This window comes from Gracilinanus agilis, chromosome 4 (assembly GCF_016433145.1).
Source record: "Gracilinanus agilis isolate LMUSP501 chromosome 4, AgileGrace, whole genome shotgun sequence".
In the NCBI taxonomy this organism is placed as follows: Eukaryota; Metazoa; Chordata; class Mammalia; order Didelphimorphia; family Didelphidae; genus Gracilinanus; species Gracilinanus agilis.
In genome coordinates this window covers 408,802,018-408,818,991 of record NC_058133.1, presented here as the reverse complement: position 1 = coordinate 408,818,991, position 16,974 = coordinate 408,802,018, and the positions used below count along the sequence as shown (strand labels likewise).

Below are 16,974 nucleotides of genomic sequence, written 5' to 3'. Positions count from 1 at the left end.
ATATTGGAGTGGTTTGCCATTTCCTTCTCTGATTCATTTTACAGATGTGGAAACTGAGACAAAACTGAGGTAACTAGCCCAGAGTCACATAGCTAGTAAATATCTGAGGCTAGACTGAACTCAGAAAGATAAGTCTTCCTGACTCCAGGCCTGGAGTTCCGTGTACTTTGACACTTTCTGGCTACCCAAAATATGAAACTAGTCATAGTAATAGTAAATGATAATCATAATGGCTCTAGGATTTACAAAAGGGACAGCAGCATGGCCTAATGGATAGAGCCAGGAAGAACTAGATTCAAGTCCCATCTCTAACACATATTTGTTTTGTGATCTTGGAAGAAGTTATCTATTTATTTCAGAAATGATGTTAACCTTAGAGGGAGTTTTCTTATTTGGAGTGATCGCTGCATTATTCTTAACATTATCTTTAATGTTTATAGTCTTTTTCCTACAATAACCTAATGATATACCTACTGTAAGTATTATCTATGTAGAATCCTAACATTAGAACTAGAAAGGATTCCTGAAGTTATCTAGTCCTACTCATTTGTTCCTCATATAGATAAGGAAACTAAATTCCAGGAAAGTCATAACTTGCCCAAGATCACACAGGTAATCATTATGAGAGGCGAGATTTGAGTATTTTACAGATGAAAAAGCAAGCTCAGAGGTAAGGGGCTTGCCACACAGCTAAAACAGTCTTGGCAATCAGATCCCTGTCCCCATCTGTTTCAAACTTGTATCCAGCTACTGTGTCTGGCTGTTAGCTAAACAAGCACTAAATAATCAATTCCATTGGATAAGGACCTGGTCTTTCTCATTCCAAAAATATAGAGACTATCTTACTATAGGAAAATCTAAAATCTCTCACATTCTAAGCCTTCAAGACCTTTGTGTTTCATTATCCAACAATATTCCAATTTGGGATCTTGGATAATTGCTGAATAGTTTTTCACATTTCAGCCTCAGATTTATTACTGTTGAATGATTTCCAGATTATAGAGATCAGAAAATACATCACAATGAAAGTTAAAAGGAGGAAGACAGAGAAAAGGTGATAGCTCAGGTTGATCCAGGGAAGATATGATACAGAGCCCTTCTTTGATTTCACCAAATGACTATTTAAAACATCATAAATCATGAACATTTGGGTGCATCCCAGTATAGAAAACTGCAGATTTGATGGATTTTTAAAAAATCATATGTAAAGAGAAGCAGTTCCAAGTCCTTATCATTATCCAGAATATTATCTTAAATGCCCTGCCAATTTTCAAAGCCCAATGTCACAGGCAAGAACAGTGCTGCTCGTTGAGAGAAGCTCTAGGACATCAATGCTTGGCAGCCATATAAAGGTTTAAACTTGGAAAATAAGAGCACTTTATAGACCTACAGACTCATGGAGAGAAAAGACAGAGGCAGTAAATAGAGGAGTACTAGGGTGATTTGAAGACAGTTACTGGATGTTCCCCCCTAAATCTGCTCCTCATTCTAAAGATCTTCAAGTTTCCCTCATATGATGATCAGCAAGGAATGGTTTCAAAGTCTCTTGTCATTCTAGTTGGATTTCTATTTGATTTTTTCCAGTTAATCAATAGGCTTCCCACAGTATAGCACCAAAAACCAACACAATATTCCTGGTGTTGTTCTATCATGGCAGAATACAATGGCAAGATCACCCTCCTTGTTTTGGGCACTGCCTTATGTTGCCCAAATGGGTCTATGTTCTTTTCTGTTTATTTGTGTTGGACAATGATGTAGATTACAAACCATCCATACCCATTTGTCTTGACTCTTTTGTCTACATCCAAATACAAGTTTGAAATAAGGGTTCTACCTAATATATTAGAAGCTTTCCTTACTTTTTCTTGATATCTCAAGGACACTTAGTGATGCACTTTGGCTGCCTGTGTTATACCTCATTTTTGCTTCATGACCAACTATTTCATATTATCTTTCTATCATACATTTCCTTGAAGGTACCTTTTAGTCCCCCTCTTTTTCAAACTTCACTGGTTATATGTTGCTTACCATATACTTTTCCATTACCTTCTGGGTGATATTTATTTTCAGTTCTTTAATACTGCTATATGTAAGAATTTAAATTTAGGTTTGTGCTAAATATGATAATTCTAAGGTAATATTGTGGTTGCTGATTTAAAAATATTACAGCATAAGTCAAAATGACTTTAGCAGCTTTATTTACAAAGAGGTGGAAAGAGTGAAAGTGGAAAAATGTAAAGAGACAGAAAGTAATGGGTCTTTGTTCTCTAGAGAAAGAAACTTAGTGTTATCAAAAGGTGCTTTGTCATTTCTCAAAAGTCACCCAATTTGCTTTCTTCCTCCTGTTTAACTCTGGATCCAATTTGTCCAGCTGCATTGTCTGTCCCAGACATACATACTGATGTTCAAGTTCAAATGTACATCACCAGGACAACAGATATACTTCATCCACTTGGTCTTGCCTGTATAGATGGTTATTTCCTATTATATTATTTCACATACATTCATTCACCTTTCCACCTGGTGCTTTCATACAATGAAGCATATAAAATATTTGATGTATACTCTAGGCATTAGTTATAATTTAAAGTCAATCATCAAAATTTCTTTTAATTTAATCTTAAAGTCAATTGTTGTCAGACAAGTTTGTGACTCGACTTCAGCCCCACCTAGCTTCATCTTCACTCCCCATTTCCCTTCCCATGGCCAGAAAAGCATGCTGTCATAGCCTCTAATAGGAATCATATGACCCATAAAGGGACTCCTTCTACTCAATCCATTCAGTGCTGAGAAAACATATACTATGTCAAGGGCATAGTCAATTACTATGTAAAAACATGGTTTTCTATTTTGAAAAAAAGGTTTCCATACCCCCAGAGAACTTCCTTATCTTAATAAAGGTTTTGAAGAGGCTATCAGCATCAGGGAATTTATTAAGATCTTAAAGGATATGTGGGGATATTGAGGATAAAAGCAGGTTTTCTACAGTCTAATCCATAGATAGGAAATGAGAAGCAGTCTATAAAGGAAGATTATTGATACATAAAGGCATTACTTATACTCTTTTATAACTATTAATAGCTGGCCAAATAAAGAGTTATGTCCCAAAAGGCTTTCATAATGTTTGTTCATGTCCAAGGACTTCTTATCCTCATTTCAAAAAGAATCATTTCCTTTCCCGTATAGAATACTGAATATGTGTGCATCCCCAAAACACCAGCATTGAATGGAGCTAAAGGCATGCTATACTTCTAGCCCAAGAGAAATTTTGCTATAGCTCATTTGTTCTTCTATGTTCATAATCCTGCCATGCTACTTTAACAAATGACCGTCCTTATAGAACATTGGAAGACATGTCTTGTCAAGATAAGCGTGCCAACATATAGTACATACACCAACACAAATTACTGGACTAAAATATAGTAACATATTTAATGTAAAAGATAAACAGAATTAATAAAACTCAAAAGAGTTGATAGCTTCACTCTGAACTACTTCATTTCAAGATCTTTGAATATTTATACCAGTTTTAAAGGAACACATTATTTTATGTTTGAACTGATTGCAAATAAAAATCAAGGAGGGTTTTTCATGTGACAAGAAGGACAGATAAATAACAGACAGCCAATGGGTTCAATGGGATCCACACAATATCAAGAGAATGAGAGGAAGGTCCTTGAACAATCAATGATAACTTATTAAGCCCCTACTCTGTGCCAAGCAATTGGTAAGTCCTGCACAGAATTTATAGTAAGACATGCACACAGAACAGAGTGAAAGAGAATGAGTCAGTTGCTTTCTGTGTCATGGGAGTCACATCTAATGAGATCATAAATTGTTGAAAGCATTAATGTTCAATCTCTAACCTCCACCCTAAATTTGGAACATATTACCTCCTCCTCATCTACATTTCATGGAATCTCTAACTTGATTCAAGATGCAGCTGAAAGACCCTTTCCTCCAAGTGATGCTTTTCCTGATTCCCAAACTAGTAATGCTCTCCCCAACAACCTCAAATTTATTCTGCAAATTGTTGTATATATACACATTATCTTTCATAATAAAATGCAAAAACTCTTTCAGAGTACAGATTTTTTGATTTTTTTTTTGTCCTTTCTATGGCCATTATCTAATACAGTGTTTCTTGGTTTACTGATGACAAATGCCCTGTGCAAAGCTTGAGTGGGAGAGAGGAGGGGAGAAAGTCCCAACCACCCAAACTGAGGCAAGTTGAGAAGAGCTACAGATAATGCAGATTATAACTGACCCCATTATTTCTTCAGATTCCTGTTGGCCTTGAATACATTTAACATTACTAGGTAAAATTAGTTTCTCCTCCATGGTTGTAGATTTCATATTTGTCAGATCCTTTGTAACTTGAACCTGATTAAAGTAAAAGATACTATATCAAGCAGAAGTCAAAAGAAATCTTGAGTGGCTCCTTATGCAAATAAATGCATTTTCACTTCATAAATATTGTCAATGGCTACACCATTTTATGGCCCTGAAAATCCTGTTACTACTTTAATGCACTAGTACTTCTATCAATGAATGGCTTTCCCAGAGGGACTATTTGATAATGCAGATCTTTACTATTCTTTGTGGCTGCACAGTTACCTTAAAATAGGTATGCTTGCCAAGTCTGCCTCAAAATGCAAGTTATGAGGATAGCATACACATTTCTATTACAAAGATTGATTTCTCCACCACTCAACTTATTTTTTTCTATCCTTGATTCCTTTTCCTAGTTTCAATTTCTTTACAAAGTCCACTGTTTGTGATCTCTAAGAGAATACTTAAAAACAAATAAGAATTCTTCCAATAACATTTATAATAACATTTTTTAAAATTTTACTTTTATTACATATACATGCCTTGGTATTTTTCTGGAAAACCAGATATAGATTCAGATTATGATAACCACAATGAAAAGTGATTCTCAGTAAACAATTCAAATTCATACAATTGTTGCTTATTAACTCTTTCACACTAAATTGGCCTTGTTTTGTTGTAAAGCTAGTAATATTTTTTAATCTTACAAATGAGAAATAATACTTATTTAATTTAAACAAATCATTGTCAGGTGACTGTGTGGGAGTTTTCCTATTTCTAAGACATGCTGACCCAAAACTGTTTTTACAACTCTCATTTTTTCCATATTTCTAACTGCCTGTAATCTATGTAAATGAATCACAAAGAGCAGACCAGATCATTTCATTCTTTTAAAAACAGTAGCAGAATCCTTTTAAATTCTTATTTGTCACTTAATTTATGTATGTGTGAAATCAGTCATATGCCTAATGCTTTTTTGTGATGATTCACTCCAGACTGTTTTCATGTTGGCATTTTTAAAGAGAAATTTCCCCAGCCAAACTAAGATTCAGTGATTAATCAAGTGGGATCCCCCTCCCAAAAAAAATTTAGGAAATAATTGTAAAAGATACACAAGTTTGGTGGGTAGTTATGATCTTTTTTTTAATATGACACACAATTCACACTTTATTAATAGGCGATGTGGGAGGAGAGAGAGAAAGAGAGCAAGAGAGCTTCAACAGGAGGGGGCAGGCATAAAAAGACAAAAAGACAGTTATTCTTCTTTTAAACACCTAGACTCCAAACTTCAAAATGATCTCTAATTCTTTGATTCTTCCCTCTAATTCACTACCCTGCTGCTCCCCAATCCAATCAGTTGACAACTGTTGTTGATTGTACTACTGCAACAGTTCCAAACCTCCTTCTTTCCTTTGCTACATTCACACCACCCTAGGTGAAGTCCTCACAAGAGATATATTAATTCAGCCTGTCAGTATTAATAGTCTCTTACCTTGTCTCCCTGCCTCTTGTCTCTCCCTTCTCTAATTGGACCTTCATTCACCTCTTAAAATAATGTTTCTAATTCACAGGGCTAACTACATGCCATCCCTGTTCAAAATTCTTGTTACCTCTAAAATAAAATAGTCTTTAACTGGATTTTTAAGGCCTTCAATAATTTGCTTCCAACAAACCCGCCTAGTCTTGTTATTTCATATTCTTATTTTTTTTAATAAAACTCATCTTTAGTTCCTCTATTGTTCCACCAATTGGGACTACTAACTACTTCTAGATTCCATCCTGTACAGTCCCATCTGTATGCTTTTTTATATATCTTTTGTCTGAAACTCTCACTCCTTGTCTCTCCATTGGGATGCTCTTCTTCCAAGGTCCAGCTGAGGAGCCATGTTCTCCATTACATCTTAGCCTATTTCTCACATGCTCCTTATTTCACCATCTGTAATCATCTGTCCCTCCTTGAATCATAGATGTGATTTTGTTCAGATATCTTCTTTTCCAGTTTCCCATTCTCTCATATTCTCTTCATTTGTGAGGAAAGTCCTTGTAATGCTTGAAATAGCCTATGTAGATGAGAATGATGATGTTATACCATATTGATCCATTATATTCTAAAGTCTTTGATGGCAGAGCTGTTTAGTTTTTTCATCTTTGTGTCTTCAGTGCTTACACAAAATATAGCCAGTCTGAACTTGACAGCCAAAAGTTATAAAGTTTCTAAATATCTTTCTCTTCCTCAATTATGATGAATGAACTACCATGATACCCTTGTGTATGTGAAGAGATAGCCATGCCTATTCCCTATTATGCTAACAGGCTGGGGGAAATTATTTCTAAAATCATTTCATGTGCCTCTGATTCTGAATGCTTTTGATTTGAATAATAAATTGTTTCAACTTCAAAGAAATGAATTTTTATTCCTTTCCTTAGTCTTCATACTGAGTATTCTTTTTCTATTCCATATGGTGAGCATTATACAACTTCAGAACAAGCTATACCAAGGAGGAAAAAAGGATGAAGATAGAGGAGACACAGATTGATCCAGGAAAAGGTTGAACTAGAGGCAATAAGATCACTACAGAAATAAAAGACACTTTTAAGAAGAGCTAGAGAGAGTGAAAGGAGAAGTGGGAACATACTCTATTAAATAACTTCAAAGAAATAAGGGAGAGTGAAATAATTTATGATCAGTCTGTAAATTAATAAGTGATGAACAGAAAGCAGGCTGTCAAGACAGTAGAAGATAGTAAAAAAACCCAAAAGTTTATATCTACAAAATTTGGCCATGAATACCAATTAATACTTCAGCACTTTATTAGCTATACCCTTATTCACTTTCCCATCCTCCCCAAAAAAGAGATGGAGAGGAAAGAGACTTGATCTCATTTTTTTTTGTAGAAGATAAGATTTTATTTTTTTACACATTCACTTTTGTATGCAAGTAATCTTATAAAACAAGAACTTCAAAACATAAAGCCAAATCAACAATTTAAAAAGCATATGCTTTCATCAGCATTCTGACTCCAACAGTTCTTTCTCTCGTGCTGGATAGCACTCTTTGTTATAAGTCATTCAGAATTGTCCTGAATCATTGTATTGCTGATAGTACCTAAGTCTATCACAGTTGATCATTCTACAGATTTTCTGTTACTGTGTACAATGTTTACCTGGTTCTGCTTATTTCACTCTGCATCAGTTCATATAGGTCTTTCCAGCTTTTTCTGAAATCATCTTGTTCATCATTCCTTATAGCACAATAGTATTCCATCAGCATCATGTACCACAATTTGTTTAGCCATTCACCATCTTATGAACCTTCCTTTAATTTCCTAATTCTTTGCCATCACAAAAAGAGCAGTTATAAATATTTTTGGGCAAGTATGTCCTCCCCACCCCTTTTTTTTGGTCTCTCTGGGATACACAGATCTAGTAGTGCTATTACTTATCAAGGAGTATGCCCTTTGAGCATCGTTCCAAATTGCCCTCCAGAATGGTTGGATCAGTTCACAGTTCCACCAGCAATGCATTAGTGTCCCATTTCTGCCACATCCCTTCCAATATTTATCACTTTCCTTTATTGTCTTATTGATTAATCTGATAAGTGTGAGGTGGTACCTCAGAGTTGTTTTAATCCTACTTCTTAATACTCCTCTAAGGGGGTATTAAAGTATCCTTTAAGATAAATAGCACAAGTATTTTTATACCTTTTTTAAAGGTAAACTCATGAAAGCCCAGAAAGTAGATTCCCTTAGGTCTTCTGACTCCAGTGAGAGTAATTTTCTCCCTTACTACAGCATACTAACTTCCTACAAATCATTGAAAGTTCTCCTTTGTTGCTATCTTCGAACAGAAAGACAGCACACAGTAAAAATAGCAGGCCAGAATAGTATTGGAAGAAGGAGAGGAAGGAGAAAAGAGGGGATAAAATTACATTAAAGGAAGATATTACATATATATGTATACATATACATATATATATGAATGGCATTTGTCTTCAACTCTTTTCAAAGACATATACTAGATTTGCTGACTTGAAATTTAAAAAAATCCTTCTAAAATATTACCTGCAACCACTTAATACAACTACTTTGAATCATCAGAACAATAATATCTTTTACCCTCTCCCTGAAAAGGATGTTATAAGAATGAAAAAGCTTTTGAAATAATGGAACAGTGTGTGAATAGGAGGTATCAGTCCTAGTTACTTTAATATGGTAAGAAAAAATCAAAAAGTAGGGTTTGTTTTTTTCCCTACCTCTCTTTCTGAACTTCCTATACTGCCTCTAACCTCCTGCCTTCTGAATACCAAATACTTTCCTGTTGCTTAATGCCTTAATCTGACATCTAAAGTACCCCCCCAACCTTACCCAAACCTAACATCTGTGAAATTCCTCATCCAGAGTGTTCATTCTTGACTTGATTACTTAGAAGCTTTACATGAAAAAAAAAATCACTGTTAAGAAGTAAATGACCATAGTCTCCTAAAGATCACTTGAATTTTATAGTTTCTGAACCAAAATTTCTCTCTTTTGGTAGACTATAAGGGTTGGAGGTAGGTGGGAAGAAATACTTGAGAGTTGGGTAGATTTGAGGCTTCAAGCATCTCTTCCCCACTCTAGGCTACTCTCTCCTTCTTATCTAGTCTGCCAAGAAATTAAATACCTAGAATCAGCATTTCTAGACACAACCATACACTCAAACCAACTAACATATCACACACACACACACACACACACACACACACACACACACACACACACACACACCATTTAAGCCATTCTATGTTATATTGAGGTCAGTAAAACAAAACAAAAACTTGTGGAACAGACAGTATATGGGTTAAATTTTTTTAATTACAAATCATATCACAAAGAATGAGCTGACCTAGGTACAGAATAATTTGAAGTTTTTATACAGTTGCCTATCATTTAAATATAGAGGCATATGCTTTTTCTATGTGCATATATAAAATGCCACAGAGCCTTATTTAGGAAACCTTAATGGTTTTGGATTTTCTTAAGAGAACATTGTTTGCCTTCATTTGATAAGGAGAAAGTCACATTGATGAAATGACAAAGTCAGTCAGTTAAATTCAAATGAAAAAGCATTTAGTAGGTCCCTACTATGAATATTGGGCAATCTATATATAAAGCCCCAAAAGGAAACATCTTACTTTCCAGGGACATATGTATGGAGCTGTATGGAGAAGGGGCAGTATAACAGGCACGCAGTAAATACAAAGTATTTTAAAGAGTAAGGAATGGCAAGGATACATTATCACAAACTCAAAAGTCTAGTCAAATTGTGCTTCTTGCTTTTCCTCATATACACTCCTTTCTTGAAGCATTTGCCTTGTTTGTTCCCCATCCCTGGAATGCACCCACTCCTTACCTCTGCTGTTTCCTTAAAAACTCAACTCATGTCTTCCTTGTGCTTCCCCCATCCAATCTTCCTGTATTTATTTCATATCTATTTCATTTCCTATTTCATATATAACTATGTATGGTGCTCCAAAAACCTTAGTGGAATTTCAAGCTATTAAATGAAATTGCACTAAGACTGATTACACACATGCCATTTCTCCCAACTGAATATAAACTCCTTGAAGACAGGGACATTTTTTTTGTCTGTGTACAGCACCTGGAACAATTGAATGGCACTTGGTAAGTGCTTGAATGACTTCTTATTAATTTATGATAAAGAGAGGGATAAAGAAGAGATAAGAAAAGTTATTCCATAGGAGACATCATCTGAGATGTACTTTGAAGAAACAAAGGATTTCATGATGGAAGGTCCTATAGGGAATGTCATCCAGTCTTGGAGAAACCATTTGTCCAAGGGAATGAAGGTAAGAGATGAACTATTGGACATGGTAGGACAGCTAGTATACCATTTTGACTGAAATGGAGAACACATGGAGGAGAGTACTAGAAAGGTATATAGAAGCCAGATTGTAGAGGGTTTTAAACTTGAAAGCAAGATACAGAAGATTTAGGCATGAGGGGCAACACGGTCAGACTTGTAATACAATAATATTGACTTGCTAGTTTTGTAAAAAACAGGTGAGTGAGATGAGAGAACCAGGCAGGGAGATCAATTAGAAAGCTATTGTGAAAATTGTGCAAGTAAAAAGTAAAGATCACCTGCATCTTATAGAATCCATACGTGAGTAGAAAGATATTATGAAGTCAGTGGCCAATTAGGAAGTTCCTCTCATCACAATAACAAGTTTTACTTTTCTCTCAGATAATTCTACCCAGATAATTTTCTTTCTGAAGAACTCAACTTTCCTGTCTTAATATTCCTAATTTAATCCATTTTGAAAACTGATCTAATATTCCTATGAAGTGCCAAATCACAGAGATCACGGATACTGATGCCTGTAAATGAGAAGCTGAATTGTAATGATCAAAATTCCAAATAGCACATAATGACTAATTCACATTCAGATCCAAGTCAGATACAGTCCTAAGGATTCTGCAGAAACAATATGATCTAAATTGTGGCTTAAACGAAAACTGAGTAGAATTCTTTAAAATATATAAATAATAGAAAATCTAAGTAAACCTCTCTCTCACCCATAGCCAAAGGGTTCAGAGCAGAATTCATGATTCTACTAATATATACACATCATCTTGCTTATTCTCTTTGATTACATTCACATCTGTTATTCATATGAACTTGCAACATTGGTCTTCAAAAAATGAGGCCTGAAGGTCTATTATTTTTTTCCCTCCTCATCTGAGGCACCAATGCAATGGTAAATGATTAAGAAAGTTTCCAAAACAATCTATGGGCCCCTTTAGCTGGAGAAAAAGTAAACAAACCAGAGAGGAAGAGAGGCTCATCATTAATGCTTTCTTCTAGTACCACATTACCAAATTTATGTTCTATACACTTAAAGTTGTGTCAAATAATGTTTCACATAGAAAGTAAATACAAACATAGGATAATAGGAAGATCCTGAATAACATTCACTATGATGTATTTTTATTCAGCTCCTAGAGGTATAAGACCACCACTCAATAACTTGCTTTGACACCATCCTATTGTAAAGCCAGTCACTTATTTTGACATTGTAGACCTGCTGTTTTATCCCCTTCATTGGGTCCTTTCTCAACTCATTCCTCAGCTACCTCCTCTTCTCTCAATCCTACATCCTCTCTTTTTCTGAGTAGCTTAGGAAAAACTAAGGCATCTTCCATTAAGAAGGACTTTCTGGCTCCTGCCTGAGTCTATCACAACATGGTGAAGAACTCCTATTCACTCTGTCAACCTCTATCCACCTCCTCAGCAATAAATGACTATTCAACTGACTGAGTCCAACCTCCTTCCAACTGTTCTCATAGGGAATGAGTCATTTACACTAATGGTTGAGTTCCTGTACCCTGAACAGTTACTATTCTTAATTGAAAAATGACTATCTATTCTGTTATATAGTATAATCATCAAATATAGTCTTCTATCTTGAATGCAGGGAATAAGGGATAATGTATCTTAAATGCAAAGCAGACTTCCCAATTTCTCAGTAACCAGTTTATGTCCTAGAGTAGGTTATTGAAATATTTAACCTTGTTTTAAAGTGTGTATAAAATAATATGTTAAACTATCTAATCTGCTTTTTAATCCAGTTCCATTTTTTCTAACTCATCCCTTTGATACTGTTTCTAAAAGAGAACTACAACCTATTAAGAATCTCCATTTATTCCTTTCATTAATTTACATTTACCTTCCTCCTTGGCTTTCTAAAAGTAGCCAGTCTTATAGCACTCTGTTATTTTCTGTGCATTCACCTCTTTCTCACTCTTCATCACTAAGATGAGAAAGGTATTTTTGAAAAAAAAATTCTTCAGACATCTTCTAAGGATAGAATTTTCCCTTTAATATAGCAATATTCTCCATTCCAAAAGTGTCAAGCAACCAAAGTTATACAATTTACTTTGAGCGATAAAGTATGGTAACCTGAAATAATGACATTTTCACATTTAAATTTTTTTGTTAACATATCACATCTTCCACCTTGTACATTGGTCCTGTCCCTTCTAGAAGTAGGTAACACCTTTACTGAGCTGTGATAATTTCCAAGTCATTTCTCAAAAGCTTCATAAAAGATTCCTCCTCATTTGTGACCTAGTTCTGCATTTGCCTATGTCTATTATCTCTTCTTTATTCAGACTGAAAAATTTCATCAGCTCTTTAGCTCTTATTTCTCCAGTCTTCCAAATTTGGAGCTGTCTGCAATCCAAAGTTTTTCTTAATGAATCAACCCCTCATTGACTTCTTCCTGGATTAATAAACCCATCAAACAGATGACATCATACTGACCTCAAGCATTTGTCTAATCAACCTTTTATGCTCAGTTTATTTTGCTGCTTTATAAGTTCTGTATTCTGAAAACTTAAGGCATTGCCTTAAGGTATTTCCAGCACTCTGGTCTATGTTTTATTCACTTTTTTTCTCACATAGGAACTAAAAGTGACATTACTTCCAGTTTTACACCAGCCCTGGAATCCCCTCTCCCCATTTTGTAATTATCAACTATTCTCTAGGCAGCAACTTCAAAAGAATTCTCTACAACATTGTTTGCTTCAGAAACTAAATGGTAAAACACTTGCTGAATTCCAGAGGCAACATCGCAAAAAAAGGGAGGATTAGAAAAGGGGAAAAGAAAGGTATAAAATAACGATATATCTTCCACTCTTCAGGAACATTTCAGACTGGAATGACAGGACAGAGGACATTAATGATTCTCCTCTAGTCCAGTAGGAGAAACAATATCCAGCTAGTAAGAACAAGGAGGTTCTTGGGTAAGACCCTTGCCCATCCAAGTTCGATACAACAGAAACGAGTTGATCACCTTCTTCTCAGGAAAAAGAAAATGAAATCAAAACATCAATGTCATTTTTTACCTCCCTGATTTTTGAGATTGTCCACTAGGGACTGACAAGCCTAAATTGGCACAGCCACCTTCATCAACATGAGCACACTAGCGGGGATGGGATGGCTTGGAGAGTATGAAAAGGTTAGTTCTTACCTTATTGGAGTACGGGGGTTTGCTTAAGTTGATTCCATCCCGAACGAGTTTATCCCTGATCATGATTTTCAGTTTGAGTTTGGGGTAAGTCACCAGTTCCTTGTTGCGGGATCCGGCTTTCTGGTTCCTGGAGGAGGCCCCTTTGGTTCCTTGGGTCTGGCCAGGCTGAGACTCCCTCCAAGTCTGACCCTCATATTGCTCCACCAGGTGGCTGGTGTAGATTTCAGGCGAAGGGGAACCAGGCTGCTGCTGAGGCTGCAGCTGCTGAGGCTCCAGGGTGAAGTAGAGGCCGGCGGCGTTGGCGTCCTGCTCCCGCAGCCTCCTTACAGCATCATGGATCCGGCGCCGGTGCTGGGGCGCCAAGACCCCGATGGCGTCCAGGTCAGGGTCCCCGATCTGTTTGCAGACCTCCAGGTCATCGTAGCCATTATCCACGAAGGACTCCGCGTACTGAGGGAGCTGCAGGGCTTTCAGCCATTCGTAAACTATGTTGGTGCACATAGTACTCGCTACTTTTACAACACACACCAAGGAGAATGGGGGAAGTATAACCTACAAACCCAACGATAAGAATACTTAGAAGTTTTGATCCTTTTTTTTTCCCCCGCGGAGGAAGGGGGTGGGGTGGGGAGAAGAGAAATCAACAATCTGCGAAGCTAAAGACGTAATAGAACGGAGCTGGAATCGGGAAAATAGCAGACACCTTTAAAAAAAAAGTAGGAGAAAAATTTTAAAGCAAGAAAATTCAACCCCAGCAAACGACAGTCGTAGTTCAGAGACAGTGATCTATTGGTATTGCTGCTGATTCCTTCGGAGTAGGCGAGCTTCTGTCACTGGCTTGAGGGTGGGTGACCGAGAAAGGGTTTAATAACAGCCCCTCTTTGGAAGCCACGAGGTTAGTTAGTCCTCCCTTTCCTCCAGTTTCTGTTCTGCTAGATTCAGTCCCGTTGGTCCCCTTTCCTCTGTGGTTTCGTGCATCTCTATTTACTATTTGTTCCTTGTTTGCTTTTTAACACGTAGTACCATGTTGAGAAGGAGGATCCTTCAGCCAGACAGATGCACAGTCGCCCTGATGTGTCTGTGTTATACACCTCCTCCTCAGCACCCTCCCGGTCCCTGTCCCGTGGTTTCTCAGCTGCTGGCTGGAGGGCGGGGTGAACCTCAGCAGCAGCCTTCCCTCCCCCAAACCCCACTCAAACTGGGCTTCTCTTGAATGCAGAAGCTCTCTGGTCCGCTCCTTCTAGTTCCTCCCTCTAAATAGGACTTCTCACATAGAGAAGCACCACATCCTCTTCTTTCCGTTCCTCCCACTCTATCAGCAAGGATGGTACTAGTAAAGATTCCCAGATTGGGGTACACAGACAGGGCGACGTTAGAAATCCTAGTTTTCCTTCTCTCCTTTTCCTCGCCAAGTTGCCTCCTTTCTCCTGCCCTGGGCAGGGCGGTCCAGCCGAGGTGCAAAGCTCGTCCCTCGCCCTTCAACTTAGCGAGCTGCGCATCTATTTCGTAGACTCCCTGCTGCGCGGGTGGAGCTGGCTCCTGAGTTGGGGCAGAGGGGTTGTTAGCCAAACGATTGTTAGCCTCACCCTGGGCAGCTGAGGCGGCTAAAGGGTAAAGCGATGGATAATCGAGGACTTCAGCACACCCACGCCCCACTGTGAGTCCGAGGTAGAGCTCAGCCTGTAGCGCGTTAAGTCACGGCTTCTATGCACTGGGAGATAACTAGCTGGCACAGGCGGCTTCCAACGACCTCCTGCTTCTTTTCACCTCCGTCTCAGTTATTTTCAAAAGTTGGGGCGGAAGAACTTTCTCCTTAACCTTGCTCAGCTCCTCAGCCCTCTTTCTCTGGTCACTGTCTTCCACTCAGCTACAGCCTTTCTCGGCTCTTTCTGCGCTGCGGCTCTGGCTCTCAGGGAGAAGGAAAAGGGCGCCCTCCCTTGAAGGCCGGAGTTCCCAACCTGCCTCCCCTGGGGAAGAAATCTCAGTGGTCAGAATAGACCTCCATCCCCAAATGTCCTCTGAGGTTGCAGTTCCAGAACCAGAGAGAGGGCTTGAAGGTCAAGTAACTGGCTCAACTGCGCGGAAAATAGGGTGGAAGGAGGCAGTTTAAAAGAATTTACATTATTATTATTATTATTATTATTAATTATTATTATTACAAAAAAATAAAAAGGCTCTCTCCTACTCCAGCTCTATATTGGTTCCAAGAACCGGAACCTTGGGAATGAGCCTGAGATCCGTCCTCCTAAATCCGAAACATCCATTCACCACCCCAGCTTTAAAGATAGAATGACTCGGTGAAAGTGGGGAAAGCGCCACGTGGAGGTGATGCTGCCTCAACCTTCTATAAACACAGGCTATAACGATGATGCCCCTTTTTGCAGGTGATTCCACAGTGCACCTGAGCTTTGGACCCTTTATCTTTAAGTCTCCTGGTATGGTGGCTACTTTCTGTCTTCGGGAATTTTTTGGCTGATATCTATACCAAAGGATCAGTCTTTGGGGCGTTCATTCCCACCCGCCCTCTCCGAACTCCGCCCCGCCTGCAAGGTTAGTTAGTGGGCTTTTCCACCACTTTCCATAAGACTTGGAGAAGCTGGCTACGGGAGAGCCCAATTAGCCCTAAGCCACAGGAGGGATGGACTTGTGGACCCTACTGTCGGGGTTACCCGACAAGGTTCGTTTGGAGTTCAGGGACCACTCCTATATAGCTTGCTTTGCAAACTGGAAGGGATTCGGGCGCGCCTCTCCCTGCCTAAAATCAGACTTGTAGTGCCCCTTCGCGGCCATTGGCTGTAAAGCTTCAGATTTATTTAGAACTGGGGGCTGCCTCTGAGATCCTCTCATTCCAACCACCCCCCCCCACTTTTTTTTTAAACAAACGAGACCAAGGTTTAGACAGTGGAAGTGGTTGGAGAAAGATTATACAAATAATAGATATTTTTCTCTGCCCCAGAATAACCAGCATGCTGTCTATTGAGACTCCTCTTTAATACAGCTGTTCTTTTCCATCAGCTTGCCTTCTTCCTTTTGTTAAAGGAAAAAATTATACATTCTGCTCAACCCTGGGTTTTGCCTCTTCCAAACAGAGGCCTCTGCCATTATCAACACGCATTTTCTACTAAACAACTATTTATTGTGCCTCTGTTTATTAGGACCTGAGGATGTAACCAAAAAGGGAGGGGGGGAGTAAAGTCAAAAGTCCCACCCTGAAAGATTCTAATTGTGCTGGAATCTCATGGCTTTGTTAAATAAACCTATCCGTGTATGGTTTGAGGGAGGGTCTACTAAAGTTTTATAACCATTCCTGGCAACAAGGTCACCCTGATGTACAATAGCTGTGCTTTATAAAAGGAAGACCCTCTGGATGGTCCTGACAAGAACTGAAGTTGTAAAGGCAGGACTAACATAGTGACATATTGCTTGAGTGTTGTCTAAGCCCTGGCCTAATTGATCTGGGAGAGAATTGTTAACTGTATTGGCCACAGGGTTTTTCAGCTTTCAATCATTTGCTCCTTAATAGAAGGATTCTCATATTCATTCTCTCTCTCTCTCTCTCTCTCTCTCTCTCTCTCTCTCTCTCTCTCTCTCTCTCTCTCTCTCTCTCTCTC

The 16,974-nt window shown here is 38.2% G+C and overlaps 1 protein-coding gene across 1 annotated transcript in view; it reads right to left on the bottom strand.

Moving 5' to 3' along the window:
- Positions 1-13,864, bottom strand: part of SAMD5 (sterile alpha motif domain containing 5) — a 34,589-nt gene extending 20,725 nt beyond the window's left edge. Inside the window, exon 1 of the mRNA XM_044674714.1 lies at positions 13,364-13,864. Within this exon, the coding sequence (XP_044530649.1) occupies positions 13,364-13,864 (501 nt within the window). The remainder of the gene's footprint in view (positions 1-13,363) is intronic.
- Positions 13,865-16,974: the final 3,110 nt, after the last annotated feature.